Source organism: Lepidochelys kempii, chromosome 6 (assembly GCF_965140265.1).
Source record: "Lepidochelys kempii isolate rLepKem1 chromosome 6, rLepKem1.hap2, whole genome shotgun sequence".
NCBI lineage: Eukaryota > Metazoa > Chordata > Testudines > Cheloniidae > Lepidochelys > Lepidochelys kempii.
The window spans coordinates 21013698-21039131 of record NC_133261.1 but is presented as its reverse complement, the minus strand read 5'-3'; the positions used below and the strand labels follow the sequence as shown (position 1 = coordinate 21039131).

The window sequence follows — 25434 nt, the reverse complement described above, 5'->3', positions numbered from 1 at the left end:
GCTCCCCATGTCATTTTCAGTTCTCAAAAGGAGTTTGCAGGACCACTAGTTAGAAAACTCAGTTTATGCCTTTTAATCAATGATGATTAAATGATCTGTCAATCATTGAGGGAAACAAAATTTGGAATCCCTGTTGTGTTACTTTTATCATCACTTTACTGACTATAACCCTATTTAAGATAAGAAAAAAACAATCGAACTAAAATGTCCAAAAGTGAACATGTGGGGTATTATAGATAGTGGGGTGAGTTTGTGTTACTTTTTCACAAAAACTTGAGAAAAAGAATGCTTACATTTTAGATGCAAAATGTCACCAAGCTGTAGTCCAGACAAGAAACAAACAGAATATATTTCAAAAGGGCTCCCCCTTTAACACTTTGAAGTTGTAAGTAAGTAAAATAACCCAGTTTTCCTCCAGTTCCTTTTGCTCTGATGCTAGAGTAAACAGACTGATTCAAAGGAATTTTAAAAGAAACCGATAGTGGCTGGACTGAAGAGAGACTCATGGGGCTCGCAGAGAAGGGCAGACGACGATTCTGTGTTCTTGAATGTAATAACAAATACTGTAATTGACAAGGATACGAGTGTTATTAGCCAGCATAATACAGAGCCTTTTCCATTTAGCTCTGCTTCTGTACCCGATTCTCCAAAGAGGGAGCTGTGTTCAATTTACCTTTCCTTATTCTCAAACAACAACAAAGAACTTCTGAAGTTTCAGGAGAAAGACAGAAGTCAGGCCAGGCTGTCTAGTAGAACAGAGCTCTTTTCAACTGCTAGCCAGTGTCCAACCCAAGCGTAATGAAAGGTAATTGGCTAGGCTGTTATCTATCTGCAGCCCACATCTTGCTTCCAAATGCCTCTAATTGAATTGCTGTAATTTTTGCCCTTCCTAATGCAATGACTTGGCGAGGGGAAATGACCCGGGGATGTGGGCGGCTCTCGATTCTCCCCCGGGAGAGAGCCGCGCCTGCAAAGTTGCGCTGCAACCCATAAATAGCGGAGGGGGAGCGGTCTTGGGCTCACAGGCACTGCAGCCCCCCCCCCTCCATTGCATCCCCTACTCCGTGAGCGCACCGGGGCCATGCAGTGAGGAGTCCCAGCTGTGAACATCCATTCCCCAGAGCAGCCTGCGGACAGCTCCCTGCCCCACTGCCAGCCAGGACTGAACCCGCGCAGTGAAGAACAGACCAGCGCACCCCAACTCAAGGTACTTTCCCCTTATTTTTAGCCTCTTTGCCTTCTGAAAGGTATTTAACTTTCAGGTACATGAAATCTTAGACCGTGGACGCCCTCCCTTCTGACCCCCCCCCCCCATATTAGTGACTGCAATGACTTGTGTGTAGAAGTGGGGAAAGGGGCAGGTATTGTAAAGGCTGATCTCCTGTCTCCATGCCCCTGTGAGGTCAGGTTCCGTCTCCAACTTCGGGGGTGTTCCTGCTTTTTTAGGATTTGACATTCTCTGCCGTTCCTTCCTGAACTTTCAGATGCACGGGACTCCCCCTTCCTTCTCATAAGTTCCTCCTGTCTCGATGTTTCTTAAGGCGTCAGGTCCCTGTGGGAACCTAAGTCCATTTTAACCCCCACACCTAGGATCCCAAACTGGAAGGCAAAGCAAATAACCCCGAGCGTTTGTGGTCTCCTTTCAGATGAGGAGGTGGACTAGTCTCCTGTTGCTCTCTTTAATCCTTTGCGCCACCCTCTCGGAGACATTTGGACTCGTTTTATCAGTAAGTATAAACTTCATTTACAGGGGCTCTATCCATTAGACACGCTCACTCAGCGTCTCCGCTGACAAGTACCAGTGCACGCTACGCTGACGGGCACTCTGGTTAGACACAGGGCTGAGCAAAACAAAGCAAGTGCCCGAGAATATTTTGGATGGTGGATGAACAATTGGGAATATTGGACATTTGAATACTCATCTAATTATGACAAATGTACTACAGAGTAGTTAAACAAAACAAGGGCTATTAGTTTTATACAGTAAAGTTCAATGAATGGCCATCTTAACTTAGAAAAAAACAAGGAATGCTTTTTTTTTTTTTTTTACATAAAGCTTACAAAATATAAACAGCTGAGATACAATGACAAATTGTGTAAATCCAAACAAGTATCTAGAGGGAAATAGTTATACTTTTCAGTAAAGCAGATTGGGAGCAGGTCACATTTATTTTAACTTGTAAAGTTTGCATTAGAAATTTTAATGTGTGATTTGCACTTTCGTCTATATAGGGTCAAAATCCCGATCATGCTGAAGTCAATGGCAAAACTCCCATTGACTCCAGTGAGGCCAGGGTTTCACCCAAACTGAAATAACACTTTTTTTGATGAATAAAACATATCAGCTCATTAGAAACCCTAATGAATCTGTTTGCACAAACCAACCTCCCAGATTCATGTTTGTGTTTGGTTTTTTTTTCAGAAAGTATTATGTAAATCATGCAATAAATAACCTACCTGCACTTTTCCCTCTGTAAGGCAAAAGAAAAACGGGGCTGGACTTTGAATAGTGCTGGTTACCTGCTTGGGCCACGTAAGTCAAATATTTAATTTTTCTATATTTTTAAAATTCTATTAAAAATGGTCACTTGACCCTATTATCTGCTAAGAGTGTGCTACCCACTAATCTGGCTATTACATAAAACTAAAGAGTGTTATTTCAGAGAACCTTCAATTAGTTACACATCTGAAGCCTGGGATAGAAACAAATAGAATTTAAGCTTCCTCTTTAAAAGCAATGCCATGTAAAAGCACTAAATTATATGGAATTACACATTTGGGTACTCTTGGAGTTCCTTAGTGATAGTGAGTTGTAATTCTTAGATGGCAAACATCTTATTACTCTAAAATAGTAGCTTTACCTCCAATTATACAATAATGATCACTAACTGTATAGAATCTAAGAGCATTTGCCTTGCTAAGTAGTTATAACATTTTATGGAATTTTGGAGGTCAATCAAGGGGGAAATACTATGGGTGAAATTGGGGCCCCATTGAAATCAGTGGCAGCTTTGCCACTGAACTCAGTGGGGCCAAGATTTCACCCTAAATCTACATAAAAATGCCCAGATGCATAGCCTTCTGATACTATTCTTGGACAAAACAAACTCTCCTAAAACTTATGCTCACATAAATTTGTTAGTCTCTAAGGTGCCACAAGTACTCCTTTTCTTTCTCTGAGATTGTAAATATCAGTAACTTACAAGAGGAAAATAATTAATTCCATTTTGTAAATAAAAACAAACACCAATGTCTGAGAGGCTGAAAATGTAAAGTTCAGGTTTCCAAAAAAATATGGAGATGAAAAGTGAAGGTGTCCCAAATAGGCCAAAAAGCCTTCCTTTAAAACTATTTGTAGCTGATTTAATAAATGTCATTTATTTTTACCCAAGGTTTTCAAGATGCTGAGAGGCATAAAACATACAGACATCTATACCTACCTTTACTACTTTTTATGTTAAATATTACTGGGGGTTGCCTAGTTTCACCCTCTATAGTCTATGATAAACATTACAGATAATTAATACTGCTGTCCATATAAGGATCATATTTTTTTTCCTTTATTCACCTTTTGTAACTGACCTTGGGATACAAATGTATGCATCTTTGATGTATTTATTGATTCTGTAAATGTTTTGTAAGTATATTTGTGTTAAAGCAGCAATGCCAGAATAGACTGTGTTGAAAGACATACATGACATTCTGTAATGAGGGCATATATTTGCCGAGTGCCATTTCTCTAAGACTGGATAATAGGCATCATCCTCTGTTGCCGGTTGTATTGATCAGCTTTTACTGATAAAGGAAATGCCCACTGCAAGGGGGAGAGAAGAGAGCTTTTGGAGGTTATTCATGTAAACTAATAGCAGTTTACTTTTAAACAAATTACTTAGCACCTTTTTTTTTGTTTTAAAGAGGCAAGAATAGCAAAACTACATTCCTAAATTACCCATGAATGGTCCAACTCTGCATTCCTTGTACACCCAAAACTCCCACTCAATTCAGGAAGAGTTTGGGAGTGCAAGCAATATAGGAATGGGCCCTTAATGGATATAAACTACATACACACAATTTTAAAAAAAAGCTTATTAAGGAATTATTCTTTTGATTCACTAATTGTACATCATTCCATTAACAATCCCATCATGTTCTCGTGCACGAATGAAAAGAAAGCTCAAGAAGAGACTTTTTTTTATAGCCATCTCAATAAAATCCATGAAAACCAGGCTGGAGATTGTAAATGAAATTAACTCTTCATCTCTAATTTATTTAACAGATGCAGTAGATAATCACAGATCTTTTAATGACAAACATGGCCTAGCTGGTAAACGTGACATACAGCCTGAAGAGGACATAAAAATAGGTAATGAAATTATGAAACCCAAGAGTTTGTGCTTCTGTATACAGCATTTTATTTACTACGTTTGAGTTATTTGTACTGCCTGCAAGCAAGCTTAAGCTTCCATTTAAGGGGACAATGTACTTAACATACATGAGTAGTCCCATTGAAGTCAATGAGAGTATTCATATGAGAAAGGAAAGCAAAATTTGTCTCCAGAGTTTGGAGATCATGACCTGAATTATGTGTATTCTGCCTCCAATATTTCAAAATGCAGAGTCATACATTTGACTGGCAGGACAAAAGCTTTTGAGTTTCCTTAATTTTATCTAAATTTAACACGTTTTACTATTAAAACCTACCTTTTTTTTTCTTTATGTTCAAAACAAAGCTTTCAAGTCCTTTTGGACACTTAGTCCTAACTGATTAGCCCAGGAGTGTGATCAGTAAAGACAATATTGGGGAGATCATAGATTAGGGAAAGGTATAGAAACAGGAGACCCCTTTTATCATACCAACATAGAGCTGAAAGCTGTATAGAGCTGGATTTGAGAAATGGATTTTTTCATAACCCCATCGCAAGTATAATTGTTTAATTATGGAAAAATTATACAGATTCTTTCAGTTAGAAGACGTAGGTCCTGATCCAAAGCTTAATGAAGTCCGTAGGAGTCTTTCCATTTAATGCAATGGGTTTTAGAACAGGCCCTTAATCCTGAGAGGTGCTGAACATTCACAACTCTGAGCTCAATGGGAGTTAAGTGCTCTGTACTTCTCAGGATCAGATCCCTGTGGTATATCTTCCTGTTTTTCGCAAAAAGAAAAGGAGTACTTGTGGCACCTTAGAAACTAACCAATTTATTTGAGCATAAGCTTTCATGAGCTCATGAAAGCTTATGCTCAAATAAATTGGTTAGTCTAAGGTGCCACAAGTACTCCTTTTCTTTTTGCGAATACAGACTAACACGGCTGTTACTCTGAAACCTTCCTGTTTTTATAACCCTTGTTTGTATTGTACATTTTTTTTCTACTTTATGGTGAGGGTAATGGTTCAAAATTCAAATTGTACATCCTAAATCATTTAATTTTATTCCTCTAATTCCTATGTATTGGTATGCAAAAATGTTACTTTGTTCAAAACACCTTATTTTTCTTTAAGCAAATATTTAGACCAATACAAAAGCCATTTCCTTTTCTTGGTATATCTGAAACTTTTTTATTGAACTAACAAATACTCAGCTTGCATGCCTAGAGAAAGGATGAATGATGCTAGAGGCAGCTGAGGAGCTTCTACAGAGGCAAATGTTGTTTTTTAGTTGCCATTTATTGAGGTTTTATTTTAAATACTTTGTATAGAATTTTGAATATCAATTTGTAATAATAAAAAAATACATATAAAAAGTGATGTGACAGTCAATGAGTTAAAGCAGGTACTCAGCTGGATATTATTAACAGGAACACACCACTTCTAAACATTGATATAACAACCAACTTTCTCTCTTGATTCATCATTAAACAGAATTACAGCTTAGCAGCAGGTAGCTTTTGCTTTATAGAATTGCAGTTTCATATCTAGATCACACCTACATGGTAACACCATGTTAAGGCAGCAAATGTTGTAAAATTTCCATCAGCATTTCCTCTGACGTCTTCCATTGGGAGAGCAGGATATACCAGACTCTCCTCCCTGGCCATACATATGGAGGCTCTGTGCTACTACAGAATCTCTAGCCTTGCTACTTGGTAGCACAGCTGAGGCGTCCCTTAAAGGAGGGGGTTCCCCACTGAGTTAGGGGTAGGTGGGTGGAGGTGTGTGAATTTTTAAGTATAACCTACAGGTCTCCTCAGGACCTTCTCTTGATCTACCTTTTTTTTTTTTTTGCCTGTTCCACCCACTACTTGCTTCCTTCTAATCTACACAGATCTCCAAACACACAGATAGCTATTTATGAGGTCCAGAAGAAGCCTTGGGAGCTGTTGTGACTCTCCTCTGTATAGTGAGGGAGTGATCCACACATGGAAAGAGCCCTATACATGGATCAAAAGACATGATCTAGTCCTCTGTTAGGGAATCTCAAAATGAGATCCATTTCTCACTCCAATCCAGAGAAGGCTGATAGTTATTCCTGTGCTCAGCATTGTACTAACAGGGGAAGATAGTCCTGCTCCAAGGAACTTACAATCTAACTCAAACCCTGACAGTACAATAGAGACACGTCTGATAGTCAACAAAGGTCCAAAATTCAGATAAGGTTCTTTGCTTATTACTTATTAATAGGAGAACATTGATAGGCCTCCCATAAGTTGTAAAATTCTGTTGAAGACTATTAGTTCATTTATGGTTATGGTTGTACAGAAAAAAAAATTCAAATTCTTTCCTGAAATATTGGTGCCTAGCAAAGCAGGTATAATACTTTGCTACTCTAAAATATTGATGAAAGGGACAGTTAGTGCACTCTGATCTAGTAATACTTCTGACTGACTCACTGTGTTTTCCAGCTGTGGACATGTAGACCGTTCTTTTGTAAATATGTGATCTGGAAACTATACATCGTGGAGCTGCACACGTTGCTTCTTAGGTGCTGCTGCGTGCCCTCAATTCCCAGTGAAGCTACCCCAAGTTGATAGTGCTCAGCACTTTGCAGAATGGGACCTAAACTAAGTTACAATCTTTGTTATAAACTTCATTTAAGCACACTCCTTCCATCATCTCTGAAAATCTCCTTTGCACCTGAAATGTCTCATGCAGACCCTAGTCAATGAAGACTTTGTTTTTAAGTTTCACTGGAATTGAATCGGGTATTTTGAAAAACATATCTTTCACTTGTGGAATGTAGTGGCTTCTTATAAAGTATCTTAAAATGATAATTGTTTACATGTTCAAGGGGTACTAATGCAGTGGACTATCTTTTTTAATAAAATTATGTCCAAATTTATTCACCCATTTTCTCTGGAAATCTGAGCCTCTGAGGTCCCTTCAGATATAAACATCTTGACTGGTGTTGCAGAATTTACAAGTTCCACAGACAGCCCTGGAGGACCTTACAAGCACTGTAAACCAAATAACCTGAAGGCTGCTTTAATTTACATCAGTACAGAAGCTCCAGAATCAGGGAGCTGGAACAAGCTCCCTGATGTCACCCAATTCTTGCACCAAACATATTTCAGTGCAGAAGAGAATCTGGCTGTTTTTCCACTGAACTTTTAAAATGAAATGTAGTTTCACAGATTTTTTCTGAACTCTTACAACTTTAGTCACAGTATGAATATTTGCTGATACATTCACTATTATCTGTACATTAAATAATATCCCATAAATGTTTTCTAGGTAATTTTGGGAAACCAGCGGTTGACGACAATGTTGTACGCACAGTAATTGAATTTTTGACTTACTTGCATCTTAAAGGTTAGTAAAGTTCTCAATCATTTAAAAGTACAGTTTTATTTCAGTCACTGCGGATCTAATTCTGTAATCCTTACTTGGACAAAACTCTTGAATAAGAGCTGCAGGACTGGGATTAAATGTATAATTGTAGATTCATGTTTAAATTGTGTGACTTTGTTGAGCATCACTGGAGAATGGTCTTGATGATGATTGATATAACTCCTAGGACAAAATGTGCTGAAACAATATCACTGAATATGCATATTAATAAATTGATATCTGAAAGAAACTACTTAAAGCCTGCTCCCACAAAACTTATGGAGATGCTTAAAGTTCAGCATACAAGTAGTGTCACAGAAGTGCAAGACATTAAGTATATGACTAAGTGGCCGCAGGATTGAGATGTTGACTATAAGCTCCTTGGTGCAGGAACCATCTTTTCATTATGCATGTGTACAGTGCCTAGCACAGAGGGGTCCTGTAGGTACCATCAAAATGATGACAACTGCTAAAACTGTTTGAACTATCTTTCAATAGGGTCAATGTTTTTACTCAAAAGACTGAATAAAAGGAGATGTTTCAAAGTTATCATCAAGTTGTTTTTACATTTGTGGAAGACAGTGACAAAGAAAACAAATTTTCCCTCCATTGGGACACAGTGGTGAAGTCATATTCCCTGAAATTGTGACATCACTCACCTGTGTGGCAACAGTTCAAACAGAGGCGAAACTCCCTGTGAAATACTGGAGAACTATCTATAGGACCTGCAAGACTGAGAACTCTAAGGATGCCTAACTAAGGATTATGCCTTTATTATAGCATCAAGCAAAGGGAAAACCTGGGTGGTTACTAAACCTCTATTCTCACTTTGAAGGTCTTCGTGCATTTTTCAGAAAATTTCAGGCAAAGTAAATTGATTTACGTAAATATACCTTTTTTCAACTTTTCAGCCAATATAGAATTGCTCCTTTGAACTCTGCTACATTCAAAATATTTAGAAAGTGATTTGCATTAGGAGGAAAAAATAACAGGAACATTAAAGGCATGTATTGTAATTGCAAGCATTATGGATCTTTCATTCAAAAGTCACCAATTCTGTCACATACCTTCTCTATAAATCCCTACCTTTGACTATAATGAATTATAGACACTTTCATAACAATGAATTTACTGTTAGATAAAATTACAGATGCTGTGTTAATTAATGCACTGGAATGATACATTTGTCATTTATTTTCACTTGTGAAAAGAGATTCACAGTCTAACCTCAAGATTATATGGATTTTATAAATTAAACTCTGGACAGTTTTGGCATCCTTTTCTAAAATGATCTATGTTGGCTCAGAAAAATATTCACTCCTGAGAATACTGTAAATACTAAAATACAACCACAATGTTGACTAAATTACATTGCACAGTCTACAGAGAATGTGTGTGTCTGAATGATATAGTTAAGGATCTTTGAGCAGAACTGTCCTTTCCAGGGATTGAGAATAATTCAACTGTCCTGCCTCTGGCACAAAATCTTAGGTTTGCTTTTGGACTTTCTCAAACGTTTTTCAAACACAGCACATCCCAGTTTACCTGAATCTCATGGAGCATGTTTGAATAAGTTAACTCAATCAAACTTTGGGAAAACTGAAGGGATTTTCAAGATCTGAGAGGTCACAGTAGGACATGACCATGTTTGGGATAAGAGTTTTCCAGATAACCCTGGTTTTGCTGTATAATAACATTAATGTGGATTAACTGCACAAAAACCCCTCCTTTTTTTGTAAAAACAATCGACATTTTTACAGAAATGTCAAATAGGCAAAACTGGGGCCCAAATCTTCTATCCTAATTTTGAGAAGTAGCTTTCAGAGGGTAACCTATTAAAATCGATGGATCTGCTTGCAAGGTGAGTTACTGGTCTCTGGAGGCTTATTACGCAGCTGGGCGAGGGTGGCTCCATTTCTCTTCCCACTTCCTGCAGAGCATGTTTACTTAGTCACTGGGTGGAGTACAAGTATTTTTCCATTCAACATTTTTACTCATCTGATAGATTACATGGATCTAAAATAACATTTCCAAACATTCATACAATGCTCTAAAAATCTCCAATCTTTCAGTGCTGTTCCTCTCAGTTAACTGAACATTGAGCATCTGCCCAAACCCATATTTACAGGGTAGACACTTGAAATAACTTTTTGAGGACCCTACTTCCTCACTTGAATAGCCTATGTATGGGTGAGTGGAAAGTCGGTATCGGTGAATCCACCCAAAACTTGGGAACAGTAGTCACTGCATGAACAGCTTGAGAGCATAAATGGCTCAGGGAGGGTAGCTCTTGAGACATCCATGATCAGTGGTATTGATCCTCTTCTCCCAACAAATCATGTGAAGGAAAATGCAAGCTTATTGCAAATGAGTTAGGGTTCCCATCCAGAGGATTATTTGGGCCTCAGTGACTAAGTGCTAAATGGAAGCTCACCGAGATCCTGATTTTAATATTTGGCCAGCTGGTGTTTATATACCAGTGCAATACAGACATTTCTGTACTCCCATGAGTAAGCTATGTCCCAGTGTGGGGGTTGGAGCACCCTCCTGGGCAGGTGAACAGGAATGGCTGGGGAATAGGCTGAGCCCTGACCTCTGCAAACTGAGCCAGCATGGAGGGATAAGTAATATGCACCTAGTAAAGAGATGACACCAATTACTTGCCCCAGGGGTCAAGCATCAACCAGGGGCTGAACTGTGACTTTCTGAGTAAAAATTAACCAGTCTGCTCTTTGGATCACACAGTTACATACTCCTCCTTACTGTTACAATCAACCTTGAGACTACACAAAAACCAAATTCCCTGGATCATGCACAATGGCTTTTCTGTGATGCAGAACTGGTACTCAAAGCTACAAAACACAGAATATTAGCAAGTGATGCTATGTTTTTAGCTAACAATGGCTACCAGCGAAATCTTGACATGAATATGTAGGCCAATCATTATTTGATTTAAAAATATATAGATATATTTTCAGGCCAATAATAATGTAATGCTTTTTACACATCTACTCAAATGTCAGTTTATTACAATAAATATATTGATTTATGCATTTTCTTTCTCAAAATAATCCATTTTAGAGAAATGTTTTAAACAATAATGATTCAGATAATTCATATACTTTCATCTTAAAGAGAAGGGGCATATTTATAACAACACCCTCACAAGTGATTTCTTGAAGGTCACTATCACAGTTGGCCTTTTAGGCCCCAATTCTGAAACTGGCTCGGTGCGGGGGTCTGCCCAGCCTGAGCCAGTTGCAGGATCAAACAATAATAAATCTTATGATATGAATCAAAACATCAAGGTTGATGTGGAAGGTTTTTAAAAATAGTGTAAATTATAACAGGAAGTTATTACTTATTAATAGCCTAGAAATGAGCCATGAAAAGCATGAGCCTGTTGCCTCATCTGTGGTTGAAGGGAAGCAAAGTAAGAAAGTTTAGCAATCCTAAGGCTGATTTTTAGGAATCAATTGTTAATACTAAACTTTGCACTTAACTATTTGTTGCTGAAAATAATGACTGTGTTTTTTCTTTTTCCCCTTTGCAGAGGCTGGGGCACTAGATAATCTACTTTCATCAGAAGAAACAAATCTGTCCTGAAAAATAATGTATTTATACTTTGTTGTATTGTAAATTTAAGACTGAACTCTAAACAGAGCTTTAAATGAACAGAAGATGGTGATTATTGTTTACATTACTCTTATACACAGTTACACATGGTAAACTACTTTCTGCCCTTTTTGTTTTGTTTTTTTTCTGTGCTGTTACAATGTAAGATTTTTGCCTTGATAAAAAAGTTTCTTTAGGTAAGTGGTAAAATAAAAAAAGAACAGCTGCATTTTGTTTCGTTTTCCTTACACTAGTGTTTTAAAATTACATACATATAATGCACAAAATGTAGTATATTAAATGCATGCTTAACTTTAAGTATAAGAACCATCCTAAGCCTGAGCACTGTCGCTGTGTCAGCTTAACCCCCTGTGTAGATGCAGCTAGATCAAGGGAAGAATGCTTCTGTCAGTCTAGTTACCATCGCTCGATCGGATGGAGCTCTACAGTGATTGGAAAAAACCCCTTCTGTTGCTGAAGGAATCTTCTAGAGTGTAGCACTACAGTTCCATAACTGTGGTGCCCATAGGGTAGACATGGCCCTATTGTCGTCAATAAGACTATTCATATGCTTAAAGAGCTTTTTTGGATCAAGGTCAGAATGCCCAGCCCTTACAGAATCAAGCCCTTCAGAAGGAACTATGGAACTAAGTTAGAGAAGATGTAATCCTCTCCAGGATGGATGCAGGCTATAGGACTGCAACTCAATCACTACACATACCTCTGGAGTAGACTTGGTTTCCTAGATCATGTGGTCTCTTCTCCAAGTGCACTGATAAGGGCCAGGGTAGAATCTCCTTCTACAACCCCTGCATGGCCACTGCATCTACACCCACCAACCAACCTGCTGCATAGACTCACCATGAGCCTTGGGAGTAGAACCCTGCAGTGGGACTGGGATCCTGTGGGTCCCACAGGACCTGCTGCCATAATAGCGGGAACAGGATTAAAAATTCAAGAGTGGGAATGGGTATTGTGGCAGAAGCAGGATTTAAAAACCAGTCCTCCTGCACTGAAAACAACATGAACGTCCCATTCAGCAGCCAACGCTCTCCAGCCACCCAACTCTGAAGGCAGCAGCACCATCAGCAACAGTGCAGAAGTAAGGATGGCAATGGGGGGGTCTCCCTGCCCGTGCATGATGATGCAGGGTTTCTCCAGCTATTTGCAGGGAGAGTTGGAAGTTTCTAATTCCTTTGCATGGGGAAGGGGAAGACACCGGGGCTGCTCATCCCCTAATAGAGGTGTATAAGAATTCGGATCCTTCTGCATGAGTGAGTTGGCAGGGTCAGGGAGTTCCCATCCTATTGCACAGGGGTGCAGGGAGTGGGGAGACATCTGCTGAGAGCAGCTCATCCAGCCATTACTGGGACAATTTTAGAGTCCTGCAGTGGGACTGGGTTCCCATAGGACCAACTGCCATAACAGCAGGAATGAGATAAAAATTCAAGAAACAATGCAGGAGCAGGTGGGAGTGGAAATTGCGGGGCAAGAGTAGAATTAAAAAAAAATTCCTTATAGGGTTCTACTGTACTTGGGCGAGCCAGAGAGCTTTGGATGGGTCCTCCACTTAGGTGAATTTTATGCTATGTGCTTACAGTGCTATGAAGCATTGGCACTTTAAAATGTTGCTGATCAGAGCAAGCAGATTGTCGGAAATTCCAGAGGAATTACTACATAATCTGATATTCACTTTTATTATAGTTAAATCTATTCTAGTAGCTACCTCCAGTAACCAAACCCCTGTCCTTGTGGCCACTTTAAAGTTGATCAACATATGTTGTTTCTCGGATGGTTGCTCAGAGTCTGATCTGACGACCACCAAAATCAATGGAAGCCTTCCCTCAACTTCAATGGGTTTTTGATCAGGTCCATAAAGAGCAGGTGTCACTAGGATGTATTGGGAAGTAGTGCAAAAAGTTTTCACCATCTGAGCTGCTAGAAATATTTGAGAAATGCATGAGATTCCAAGACTAGCAAAAAAGAAGAAATAACAAATTTTAACCCTTATTCCGCTAATATTTTCCACACTGCCACCTAATGACCTGATCCAGGACTTACTGAAGTCAACAGAAGTCTTTCCACCTACTTCCATGGGTTTTGGATCTGGTGCATTATGTATGTTTAGGATTAATGGACCTCTCTGTAGTACTCAACCATAAGGATTCTACTCTTTCTCTGGAAAAACAGTTGATTCCAATATCAAGTTCAAAGAACTTTAATTCAGTATGATTTTGTTTTCTTTTCAAATAGAATGAGAAATTCAGTTTAAAATAAAGTGAGCTAAATTACTGTAATCAAATTAGTACCGCTGCTAAACTGATTCCAGTTAAAATGTTCCTAAGTAGTGATGGATAAATTTCATAAGGTTTTGTTGGGATGTTTGTTTGAAATTCTTTATACTGGAAGTCTCATGAGCTCAAGTTTTTTTGGAAGATTTCCCGTGCTGCCTGACTTTGTCTGAGCTGATAGTCCCACAAGACCAGCTCTGATTATGGTATTATTCCTCAGATACTACGTTGATTCACAGATTCTAAGACTAGAAAGGATCATTATGATCATCTAGTCTGATCTGCTGCATAACACAGGCCATATAATTTTACTCAGTAATGAGCACGATAAGAATTCCTATCAGTACATATTTCAGGATTTACAATTCCAAAATAAAGATATAGAAAGGCACATTTTTTCAAGGTATCCCTCCCTCCCCACTAAGTGCCCCCCCAACTTTAATCTTTGCAAACCATTAAAAAAAATCTTGACCAAAATGTGTGTAGGTTTTTATTAGGGCTGTCAAGCCATTCAAAAAATTAATCGTGATTAAATAATAATAGAATACTATTTATATAAAATATTTTGGATGTTTTCCATGTTTTCAAATATATTGATTTCAATTACAACACAGAATACAAAGTGCACAGTGCTCACTTTATATTTATTTTTTATTATAAATATTTGCACCGTAAAAATAAAAGAAATAGTATTTTTCAATTAATTAAAACAAGTACTGTAGTATAATCTCTTTATCATGAAAGTTGAACTTACAAATGTAGAATTATGTACAAAAAATAACTGCATTCAAAATTAAAACAATGTAAAGCTTTAAAGCCTACAAGTCCACTCAGTCCTACTTCTTGTTCAGGCAATCACTCAGTTAAACAAATTTGCTTACATTTGGGAGATAATGCTGCCCACTTCTTGTTTATAATGTCACCTGAAAGTGAGAACATGCGTTTGCATGGCACTGTTGTAGCCAGCATCGCAAGATATTTATGTGCCAGATGCGCCATTCATATGTCCCTTCATGCTTCAAGCACCATTCCAGGGGACATGCATCCATGATGATGACGGGTTCTGCTCGATAACAATACAAAGCAGTGCAGACCAACACAAGTTCATTTTCATTATCTGAGTCAAATGCCACCAGCAGAAGGTTGATTTTCTTTTTTGGTGGTTTGGGTTCTGTAGTTTCCACATCAGAGTGTTGTTCTTTTAAGATTTCTGAAAGCCTGCTTCACACCTTGTCCCTCTCAGATTTTGGAAGCGATCAATTCAAATTCTTAAACCTTGGGTCGAGTACTGTAGTTATCTTTAGAAATCACGCACTGGTACCTTCTTTGCATTTTGTCAAATCTGCAGTGAAAGTGTTCTTAAAATAACAACATGCTGGGTCATCATCCGAGACTTCTACAATATGAAATATATGGCAGAATGCGGGTGTAAAACAGAGAAGGAGACATACAATTCTCCCACAAGGAGTTCAGTCACAAATTTAATTAACGCATTATTTTTAAAATAAGCATCATCGGCATGGAAGCATGTCCTCTGGAATGGTGGCCAAAGCGTGAAGGAGCATACGAATGTTTAGCAGATCTGGCATGTAAATACCGGCTACAAAAGTGCCATGCGAATGTCTGTTCTCACTTTCAGGTGACACTGTAAATAAGAAGCGGGCAGCATTATCTCCTGCAAATATAAACAAAGTTGTTTGTCTGAGCGATTGGCTGAACAAGAAGTAGGACTGAGTGGACTTGTAGGCTCTAAAGTTTTACATTGTTTTGGTTTTGAGAGCAGTTATGTAATAAAAAAAATCTACATTTGAAAGTTGTGCTTTCACAACAAAGAGCTTGCACTATGGTACTTGTATAAGGTGAACTGAAAAATACTGTTTCTTTTTATTATCATTTTTACAGTGCAAATATTTGTAATAAAAATAATATAAAGTGAGCACTGTACATTTTGTATTCTGTGTTGTAACTGAAACCAATATATTTGAAAATGTAGAAAAACATCCAAAATATTTAATAAATTTCAATTGGTATTCTATTGTTTAACCATGCAATTAAAACTGCGATTAATTGCGATAAATTTTTTTAATCACAATTAATTTTTTGAGTTAATCGCATGAGTTAACTGTGATTAATCGACAGCCCTAGTTTTTATATTATTCAAAAATTCTTCCATCTCTACATCTTAGAGATAAATTTAGCAAAATATTATTTATCCACCTAGCTTGTTGAACAATGTCAATATTAGAGATTTTGTCCAGTTTTAAAACTATACCACCACCACAATCAATCCCACAGGCAAAAACAGATAAACAAGGTAGTCCTTATACCATGCCCTGAGGACCAATCCTATTGATGGAAGACACAGAGAGAACAGACACACATCCAATGTGCTTCTTCAGAGAACTAGAGAATTTCCTTCTACCCCAAAGTCCCTCAGTTTATTAATTCCCTCCTCCATACAACACATCATGGTCCCCTCTCAGAAGAGGACGCCCAAGAACTCTGAGTTGAACTTAACTCCACAAACAGACTCAGGATCTGGTAGAACAGTGGAGAGAACAAGTTCCAGGGCCAAGGGCCCTACCGAGAATGCTGCATCACTGGTTTAGACATGAAAATCTAGAGAATACTACTTGAGTGCCCTACCTGCACTCATGGTATGTCTTCACTAACTGCCGGATCAGCGGGCAGCGATCAATCCAGCAGGGGTCAATTTATCGTGTCTAGTCTAGATGCGATAAATTGATCCCCAAGAGGTCTCTCGTCGACTCCTGTACTCCACCGCGGCAAGAGGCACAGGCAGAGTCGACAGGGGAGCGGCAGCAGTCGACTCACCATGGTGAAGACATCACGGTAAATCGATCTAAGTACGTCAACTTCAGCTACGTTATTCACGTAGCTGAAGTTGCATAACTTAGATTGATCCCCCACCCCACCCCACCCCACCCCAGTGTAGACCGTATGTCAGTTGCCATGATGATACCTGGAGAGGAACATCATTTCTCTGGTTGAAAAGAACCAAATCATAAAGGCTTCAGAGATCAGACTCAAGCTCAGTTTCACCAAAAAGTAAATAGGCACTAGATACAGTTGTTAGAAAATGGATGTAGTATGTTCCCCAAGACTCACATCACTGAGCTACACGAGGCACTACATTCTGCATTCCCTATTGCTTCTGCACTGTTGTGCAGAGTATATTACACAGCCATGTACACGTACAAAATTCAAGCAAATAGGGCCTATCACCTGACCAGCAAATTACATCTCAAGTAAGTGGTATAATTGCAATTATAACTCCATTGAGATATCTCTAGGATTCTTTCACATGTCAGCACACAATCATTTTTCAAGGGATCCACAGATCTTCCATGTTTGGGCTAATGAATGTCCAGAAATGAACAGATTTGACCAAAAAGGGATTGTTTTAACACAGTGCTCTAGCAACCAGAATTTTCCCATCCAGCGACTGGTTTAAATGCAGATCAGTTCAATGTAGAAACAGTTATTCCAATGTTCAGGTGGCACAACTGACATAAAAACAGCCTACTCGGATAGGGAGTTGTTAGGCAGATGATAGAATACATGTATTTTCCCACCTGTCTACTAATGTAAAGGTCATATTACTAACATTAGTACCAAAGTACAGAACAAGGATTTGCAACATGCTGAAGGCTTGAAATTTCATTTTAAAAATTGTTGGCAAATTGGGAGAGACATAATTCTGCTTTCAAGTTTAATGTTACAATAGTTAAAGAGAAAGTGCACCCCTTTTTCTCAGACTAGCACAGTGTAATTTCACAAGATAACAAAGTACCCCAGCATGAATTATCTCAGAAACTATTCTGACAGCTCATTTGCTATTCATCTTTCTAAAGAAGATATGATATAATAAGGTTTAGAAAATGAATGACTGATACTGTAAAGTGAAGGCCAATCAATATTTTTATCTAATTTCATAATACAAGAACAAGTGGCAACTAAATTAAATTAAAAAGCAACAAATTAGAATTAGGCACAAGGAAATACTAGTTTAGAATTAAGCCAGAACACATATTATGTCAGGAGGCTATTGAGGTGATAGGATTCAAAGGGTTAGCTATAAGTACAGACATTGCATTTTCATAGAATCATAGAATATCAGAGTTGGAAGGGACCCCAGAAGGTCATCTAGTCCAACCCCCACCTCGAAGCAGGACCAATTCCCAGTTAAATCATCCCAGCCAGGGCTTTGTCAAGCCTGACCTTAAAAACCTCTAAGGAAGGAGATTCTACCACCTCCCTAGGTAATGCATTCCAGTGTTTCACCACCCTCTTAGTGAAAAAGTTTTTCCTAATATCCAATCTAAACCTCCCCCACTGCAACTTGAGACCATTACTCCTCGTTCTGTCATCTGCTACCATTGAGAATGTATTTTCACTAATACATTAACACATTAATGCCAGTTTGACTTTTGTGTGTGTGTGTGTGTTTGACCACTTCTTTGCAAATTCACAAAACAAAGTATTTGTTACTTAGGTTAAGAATGAGTGTTTGCTCAGTGCTTTGGGTAAGGGGCAGTACATAGTTGCACCCAGGGCCGGCTCTACAGTTTTTGCCGCCCCAAGCAGTGGAAAAAACCTGCCGCCACGGACGGCAAAAGGGAGAAGCTGCCACCAATTTGGCTGAATGGAGGAGCTCCCCCTGAACTGCTGCTGCCGCGGAAACACTGCCGCCCCTTTCTCGCTGCCGCCCCAAGCACCTGCTTGGAACCCTGGTGCCTGGAGCTGGCCCTAGTTGCACCACCCAGGGAAGAATTGTGCCTAAAAGATTTCATAGATACTTGTACTCATTAATTGGGTATCTGAATTTTAATCATGAGTATTAGATACTTAGGCCATGTCTCCACTACCCACTGGATAGGCGGGTAGTGATCGATCTATCAGGGCTCTATCCCCGATCGCTCTGCCGTCGACTCCGGAACTCCACCACGGCGAGAGGCGGAAGCGGAGTCGATGGGGTAGCGGTGGCTGTCGATCCCGCGCCGTGAGGACGCGAAGTAAGTGATTCTAAGTCGATCTAAGATATGTCAGATTCAGCTACGCTATTCTTGTAGCTGAAGTTGCGTGTCTTAGATCGATAACCCCCCCAAATATGTGTTGTTCACTTAGTTACCTATTCAAATTCCAGTGTAAGGTAATTATTTCTTGCCTCTCTACATTCTTTCTGTAGGTTCAATTGGATAGGATATTCCTTTCCACTATTTGTCCTGTTATGTAGTGTTTGAGGTGCAATGTGGCAGCTGCCATGTTTCACCCTAGAGAGGTGATCTCATTTGGAATTATTATATAGTATATTCTCCTATATCCTATTCACAGCTAAATTTTTAAACAGCCTCTGACTGGTCTCCAAAACTGTATATGAAAAATTGTGTGTACACTCATTTGTGTATGCAAACTGGTATTTGTATGTACAAATTGAGTGTCTAACAAACCAGTGGGATCAGAGAGAGAGAATATAATTGTTTATAGTTGTGTTATTTTTTATTTAATTTTCAAACAAAGCCTCAGAAATTACACATGCACATTTTGTATTGGCACTTGCTTACACTTGTACATAGCAGTGTTTGAAAATGTAGTTCTTTACAGCTAAATGTTATGGGTCAGATCCTCAGTTGGTGTAAACTGGCATAGTTAAACTGAAGTCACTGGCGCTATGGATATTTATACTAGCTGAAGATCTGGCCCTATATTTTCATTTCTTCTCTTACATTTCACATCTGAGTTCCCACTTTATTTACAGCATTGCCATCACAACACTTCAATTTTGTAATCCCAGATTTTGCATTCAATATAATTTTAGAAAAAAAAATTACAGTCACCCTCATTCCGTAAATTGTTTTCCTCCTTCTCCCCTGCTACAAAGTACATTATTCATGAACTCCTTCTGTCATTTTGTGCTTTAAGTATCCTCTTCTGTATCAAGAAAGCCATTAGAGAAATTATTCTATTTCTCTGTATTATTACACTACTACTCCCAAATCTATACAACCTTAATTATTGTTATGCAGTACAAACCATACATAAGAAGTTATTTCAACCAAAATAAGCAGATCCTCTCACTGCTTTTGTTCTATAGTCATTTGCATTTCTTTTACACCACACATTATAGACAATTCTTTATCTCCCCCCACAGGCCTCAAACATCTGTCCTCAAAAGTCACATTGACAGGACATAGCTCTTTTGTCATGGTGACCATTATTTTATTACTATTATGTTCTGGGTCTAGCACTCTGTTAGCCTATAACATCAGTAGCTCCCAACAACTGGTGACTCATGCCAGTGTTGGTAATTCAGACTTTTTAGGTGGAGGGAGTAGTGTTAAAAATATAAATACATTTCCCCTTCTCTGATCTACAATAGCTACTACGCCTATGCTTTCCACATTTTGTCAGCCAAGCAGAAAGGCAGCTTACATCGGAAAACTAAGATAATCTCCCTATACAATTTCACCTTGCTTGTGGAATACAGATTTAGGGTACCATTTTCAGAAGACTGAAGTGACATAAGAGGTTTCAAAAATGACTTAGGCCCAGATTTTCAAAGGTATTGAACTTCTATGAGAATTAGGCACCTAGTCTGCTTACTTGCTTTGTAAATCCCACTGGGAACCTAACTGTTCCTTGGGATATAAATAATGAAAGAGTGATTTGGAGCAGGAGGACCCAGGGTATCCCACCTTGGTGCCCTAACCACTGGGCAAAAGAGTCATCCTCACATACTTGCCCACTCTCTGGCCCAACAATGAAGCATTTATCCAGAATGGAATGCTAACCATATGTTGGGGAGCCCTACCCATAGGAAACCTTACCCTAAATCCAAGTACCCTAAGCATAGGAACCCTAATCTTAGATCCAAGTACCCTAACCACAGGAACTCTAACCCTGGACAGGGGAGCAGTACCCATAGGAACTCTAAGGGTAGGGTGGAGAGTTGCTTCATGGATGCATCCTAAGAGTCCAAGTTTCATTAATAGTTAATGCGAATTAGGAGCCTATGTCACTTTAGAAAATGAGACATGCTTCCAACTCACTTAGGTGTTTTTGAAAATTGTACTCTTTGCCAAACTACTTTAGAAAGAAAACTTCTTTCGGGGCCTGTTTCTATTTAGACTAAGGCCAAAAAAAATCCCAAACAAAGAACCAGACACAGCTGCAGTTTATAGCAATCACTTAAGAATAACCTTTAGAGAAATATTTCCCTTTAAAAACAGAAATACAAAAATGCACGTTTAATTTATGTTAACACTGTGACAAAAGCCAGGCAACTCACAGTGGATGTGGACGTTCCATCCTTAACTGACAGCACTGCACGGCTTTCCTATTCACCCTAACATCTCTTCTCAAAATAGCCCCACTTCAGGGCAGGTGTCAGCTTTCACCATGAATGTTGGACTTTTGATGTTCAGTGTCACCATGAAGTGAGCTGTAGCTCACGAAAGCTTATGCTCAAATAAATTGGCTAGTCTCTAAGGTGCCACAAGTACTCCTTTTCTTTTTGTGAATACAGACTAACACGTCTGCTACTCTGAAAAGTGTCACCATAGAGGCAATATAAAAATTTAGAGTCACAAGTCACGCTTAATTCATTTGCCTAATCCACACTGATATTAGTAGTGTATTGAGATTTAAGAACTCTGGCACCTGTGTGTTGTTACTGCCGCTTTAAGGACAGGAACAGTTGCATGGCAGAGTTTAAAAGACAAGCTGGAAGTTGTTGCAGCTGAAGGCCAGAGCTTCACCTAACATAAATTGCAAAACTCAGTTGACTTCAGTGGAGCATTACTGATTTGCACTAGTTGAGTATCCAACCTGAAGAGTGAACATAAGAATGGAGAGGACTGAGTGTTGCTTATAAACAAGGACTTCTCACTTGGCTAACAGGATTATTCTGCTGTTACTTATTTTGTTGTTGTTTTGCTGATTCATTAAAGTCACTGTAATCTGTATTAAAAGGCATAATGGGGTGATTGGATTTTGGAAGACATATTATCAGAAGGCTATGTAGGGATTAAAACATATGTAGGTATTAAGAGCAACTTTAGACTAATATATATGAGCTGAGGCACAACATACCAGACCATAATCTGCATCTTCCTGGTGCTACTGCCCCTCCTTTATTCTGTTGAGTGCTGCCAACTGCTATCGCTGCTTCCATTCTTCCTCTCATGGGTGCTGCTGTTGCTCCCCCTCTTCTGTATCCTCCTGCTGATTTCTGCACACAGTTACTGGGTGATGATGTGCTTCACTGATGGACTTTGGCACCGACTGCTGCTATTCTACATCATTGGGCACCATCGCCCTGTACTGCTATGTCACTCTGTCTCCTTGGGCACCGCTGACTGCTGCTGCTGCTCTGTGTCATTGAGCCCTGCCCGCTGATGCTGCTTTGTGTCGTCACTGCGTATTGCTCCAGGCTTCTGCTGCAGAGGTGAGCATTACCACCTGCCATTGCTGTTGCGCTGCATTTGTGGCCACCACCACTGGCTGCTGCAGATGGTGTGACTGACGGCAGCAATGCAATGATTATATGTTGGGTCTTCTAGCTGGCAGCCTTTTCTCCTCCATTCATCCAAAGGTGGTGCTGGGGAGGACACGTACAACAAGGTACCTAAACAATATCTCCTTTAGAATCAGAATCCCAGAAAGATTCTGCTTCTGCAGGTTATGTTTATGATCTGAGATAAGGGTCAATATCCAACCAGCGAGAATCCTGGGGTTCATCTTATTTATTTTTTAATTGAAAAAAATGTACTCTTGTAGTACCGTAATGTCCAGGAACAATAATTTATAGACAACAGACCTAGTTATCTTCAGTCAGGACCACTCAAGAATCTAATGTTCATAATAATAACAAAGGCATCCATATGATCCCACTATAGTAAAATAACTAAGGAACAATAAGCATTCCAGTAATATTATGGAGAGGCATTAGGTTCCCTGTAGTTAAGGTTGCAGCCAGTTTCCTTTATTATTAGTATTATAAAGTCGTATATTAGCCTCTGCCAGCTAAAAAACTTTCATTTGGAAAACTGGTTTGGCTTGTAAGGCAAAGGAGAATGTTTCTGCAAAGTATAGAGAAAACTGGTCAAACTCTGTTTGAGTTTCAGATCATTAAAAAATTAGCTGATTAGAGAATATCACTCGTCTAGTATCTCTGTGTTCTTCTAACTCAAAACAGCGTATTCCTTTAAATCTTGAAAATATACGTGCAGTGTATTTTAAAAGAAAATGAGCGGCAATTAAGCAAAGTTTTTAATGATTTGTTGTTGTAAAGTTTTGGCCTCAATTCTGCTTTCACTGATGTCAGTGTGAAGTTTTTTTTCCCATTGATGTCAAGGGTGGCAGGACTGGGCACTATATATTTTTATGTTTTTCTCAGTATACTGGTTGCAGCTTAGATTGACCAAAAGGATCCTCTATAAGCAGTAGCTAATGAAGACTGTCATTTAGCTCACAAAGTACAGGTCAGTGTTTCCAGAGCTGTGTGTTGCTAGGTGGCAGCAGGGAGGGGTAATTTATGAAAGTTTTTCAACTAAAACATTTTCCTGGTGAAAAATGGAGTTTAGTTAAAAAAAAAATCATGAGAGAATTTTAATTGTTTTTTAATTGAGATATTTCCACATCAAAAGAAATATTTTGTTTTAAATTGCATTTTGTCCATTTCAGTTTAGTTATAAAAAAAATTTCTGTTTTCATTTTTAAAAATTTATTCTGGATTTTTCCCCACCTTTTCTCACCTTACCCCTTTTTCCACTAGAAAAAGAAGGGAAAAGGGGAAAACACTGGAAGAAAGTGTTGAAAACACACTTTTTCTTTTTGTAAACCTTTTTTCCCCACTGGTAAAAGGTGAAGATTTTTTTAAATGTGCAATAAAGTGGGGGGACAATAATCTCACACTTTTTGTTTACTTTTTTCAACTGGAAAAGTGTGGAAAAGTGAGATGAAGTGTTATTTTATGTCAGTTTTTAAACATTTTTTAAATCTTATTTTTCAGAATTTTCAGGATGAAAAAGGTAAAAAAGTGTGAATGTGGCTTTTTCCCCACTTTATCCCACTTTCAGGAAAAAAAATTTCTTCAAATTTTTCAATTGGAGGGAAAAAAATTAAAATGGAAAGGACGTGGGTTTTCCCTACTTTCTCTGTTTTTTTAAAAATCTTTTTCCAGTGTGAAAAAAGAGAGGGTAAAGTAAAAATGGAAGAGAAAGGGCGGAGGGGAAGACCCACATCCAAAAAGATTAAAAATAAGGACCTGATTTTTTTTCCAGTTTTTGAAAACTCAATCAAAACAAAAAAATCTGCTGAGAAATTTCCCATGAAAAATGTTTGTTCACAATTTTTCATGGGTTACTGTACTGTTTTTTGACCCTTTCTAGTGCTAACATTTCCATAGAATCATAGAATCATAGAATATCAGGGTTGGAAGGGACCCCAGAAGGTCATCTAGTCCAACCCCCACCTCGAAGCAGGACCAATTCCCAGTTAAATCATCCCAGCCAGGGCTTTGTCAAGCCTGACCTTAAAAACCTCTAAGGAAGGAGATTCTACCACCTCCCTAGGTAATGCATTCCAGTGTTTCACCACCCTCTTAGTGAAAAAGTTTTTCCTAATATCCAATCTAAACCTCCCCCACTGCAACTTGAGACCATTACTCCTCGTTCTGTCATCTGCTACCATTGAGAACAGTCTAGAGCCATCCTCTTTGGAACCCCCTTTCAGGTAGTTGAAAGCAGCTATCAAATCCCCCCTCATTCTTCTCTTCTGCAGGCTAAACAATCCCAGCTCCCTCAGCCTCTCCTCATAACTCATGTGTTCCAGTCCCCTAATCATTTTTGTTGCCCTTCGCTGGACTCTCTCCAATTTATCCACATCCTTCTTGAAGTGTGGGGCCCAAAACTGGACACAGTACTCCAGATGAGGCCTCACCAATGTCGAATAGAGGGGAATGATCACATCCCTCGATCTGCTCGCTATGCCCCTACTTATACAATGATTCAGGCTAATTTTGATTCCTTTTTTAGCTAAAAATTGTGATACTCTTTGAGATGAAAAGACTTTAGATTGTCTTTCTGAAATATTTATGAAGTGTCTAAAATTCCTCTGTGGGTATCAGTGTAATGTAACCACATGACACTTCTACTGTCTACCGCCAGCCAGCCTCACTCTTATTGCTCAATCTGCAGAGAGCGTGCAGGTATAGTGTCACAGTCCCTACCACTCTATGAATGCCAGTGTAGCTCATGTTTCACCTTGATTTATGTGAAAAGCCATTTTTAAGGGCAGGGATAGTAGAATATATGAGAAAATGACTATTTTAAAACTAGGCACAAATCTCACTGTTGAAGCTGATGGAAATAAGGAATGCCAGCAGAGATTAGAGTTGATGATGACCCTTGTCATCAGTGAACTTTTTCACTTACCAAAGCAGAGATCCTAGGGAGATGTATTGCTTCTACAAAAAGTGGTCTTGTCAACTGGTGATTTCCACAGCTCTAACACATACATTAAGATGATGTATTGCTGGCAGACAATTTGTCTCCACATTCTTTCCACAACAATGTAAAAACTACTAGGAATAGTTGTTGGTTTCCAGCCATTATTAGCTCACTCTTTTAATTAATATGATGACTCATTAACCTCATTTAGAATAATTGTATCTTCATTAAGCTACACAAAACAAGAGATGTTTTGGGGTTGGGCGGGGGGGGGGGGAGGTAGGGAAAGCCTTT

General features: G+C 38.8%; 1 protein-coding gene across 1 annotated transcript; it reads left to right on the top strand.

Annotated features, from left to right (window-relative positions):
- The first annotated feature begins 1056 nt into the window (after positions 1-1056).
- On the top strand, positions 1057-11522 carry GAL (galanin and GMAP prepropeptide). Its single transcript, XM_073350611.1, has 6 exons — positions 1057-1207; positions 1647-1727; positions 2479-2533; positions 4277-4363; positions 7668-7745; positions 11317-11522. Exons 2-6 carry the CDS (start codon positions 1647-1649, stop codon positions 11367-11369), a joined length of 354 nt encoding a protein of 117 aa, XP_073206712.1. The 5' UTR covers positions 1057-1207; the 3' UTR covers positions 11370-11522.
- The last annotated feature ends 13912 nt before the right edge of the window (positions 11523-25434 follow it).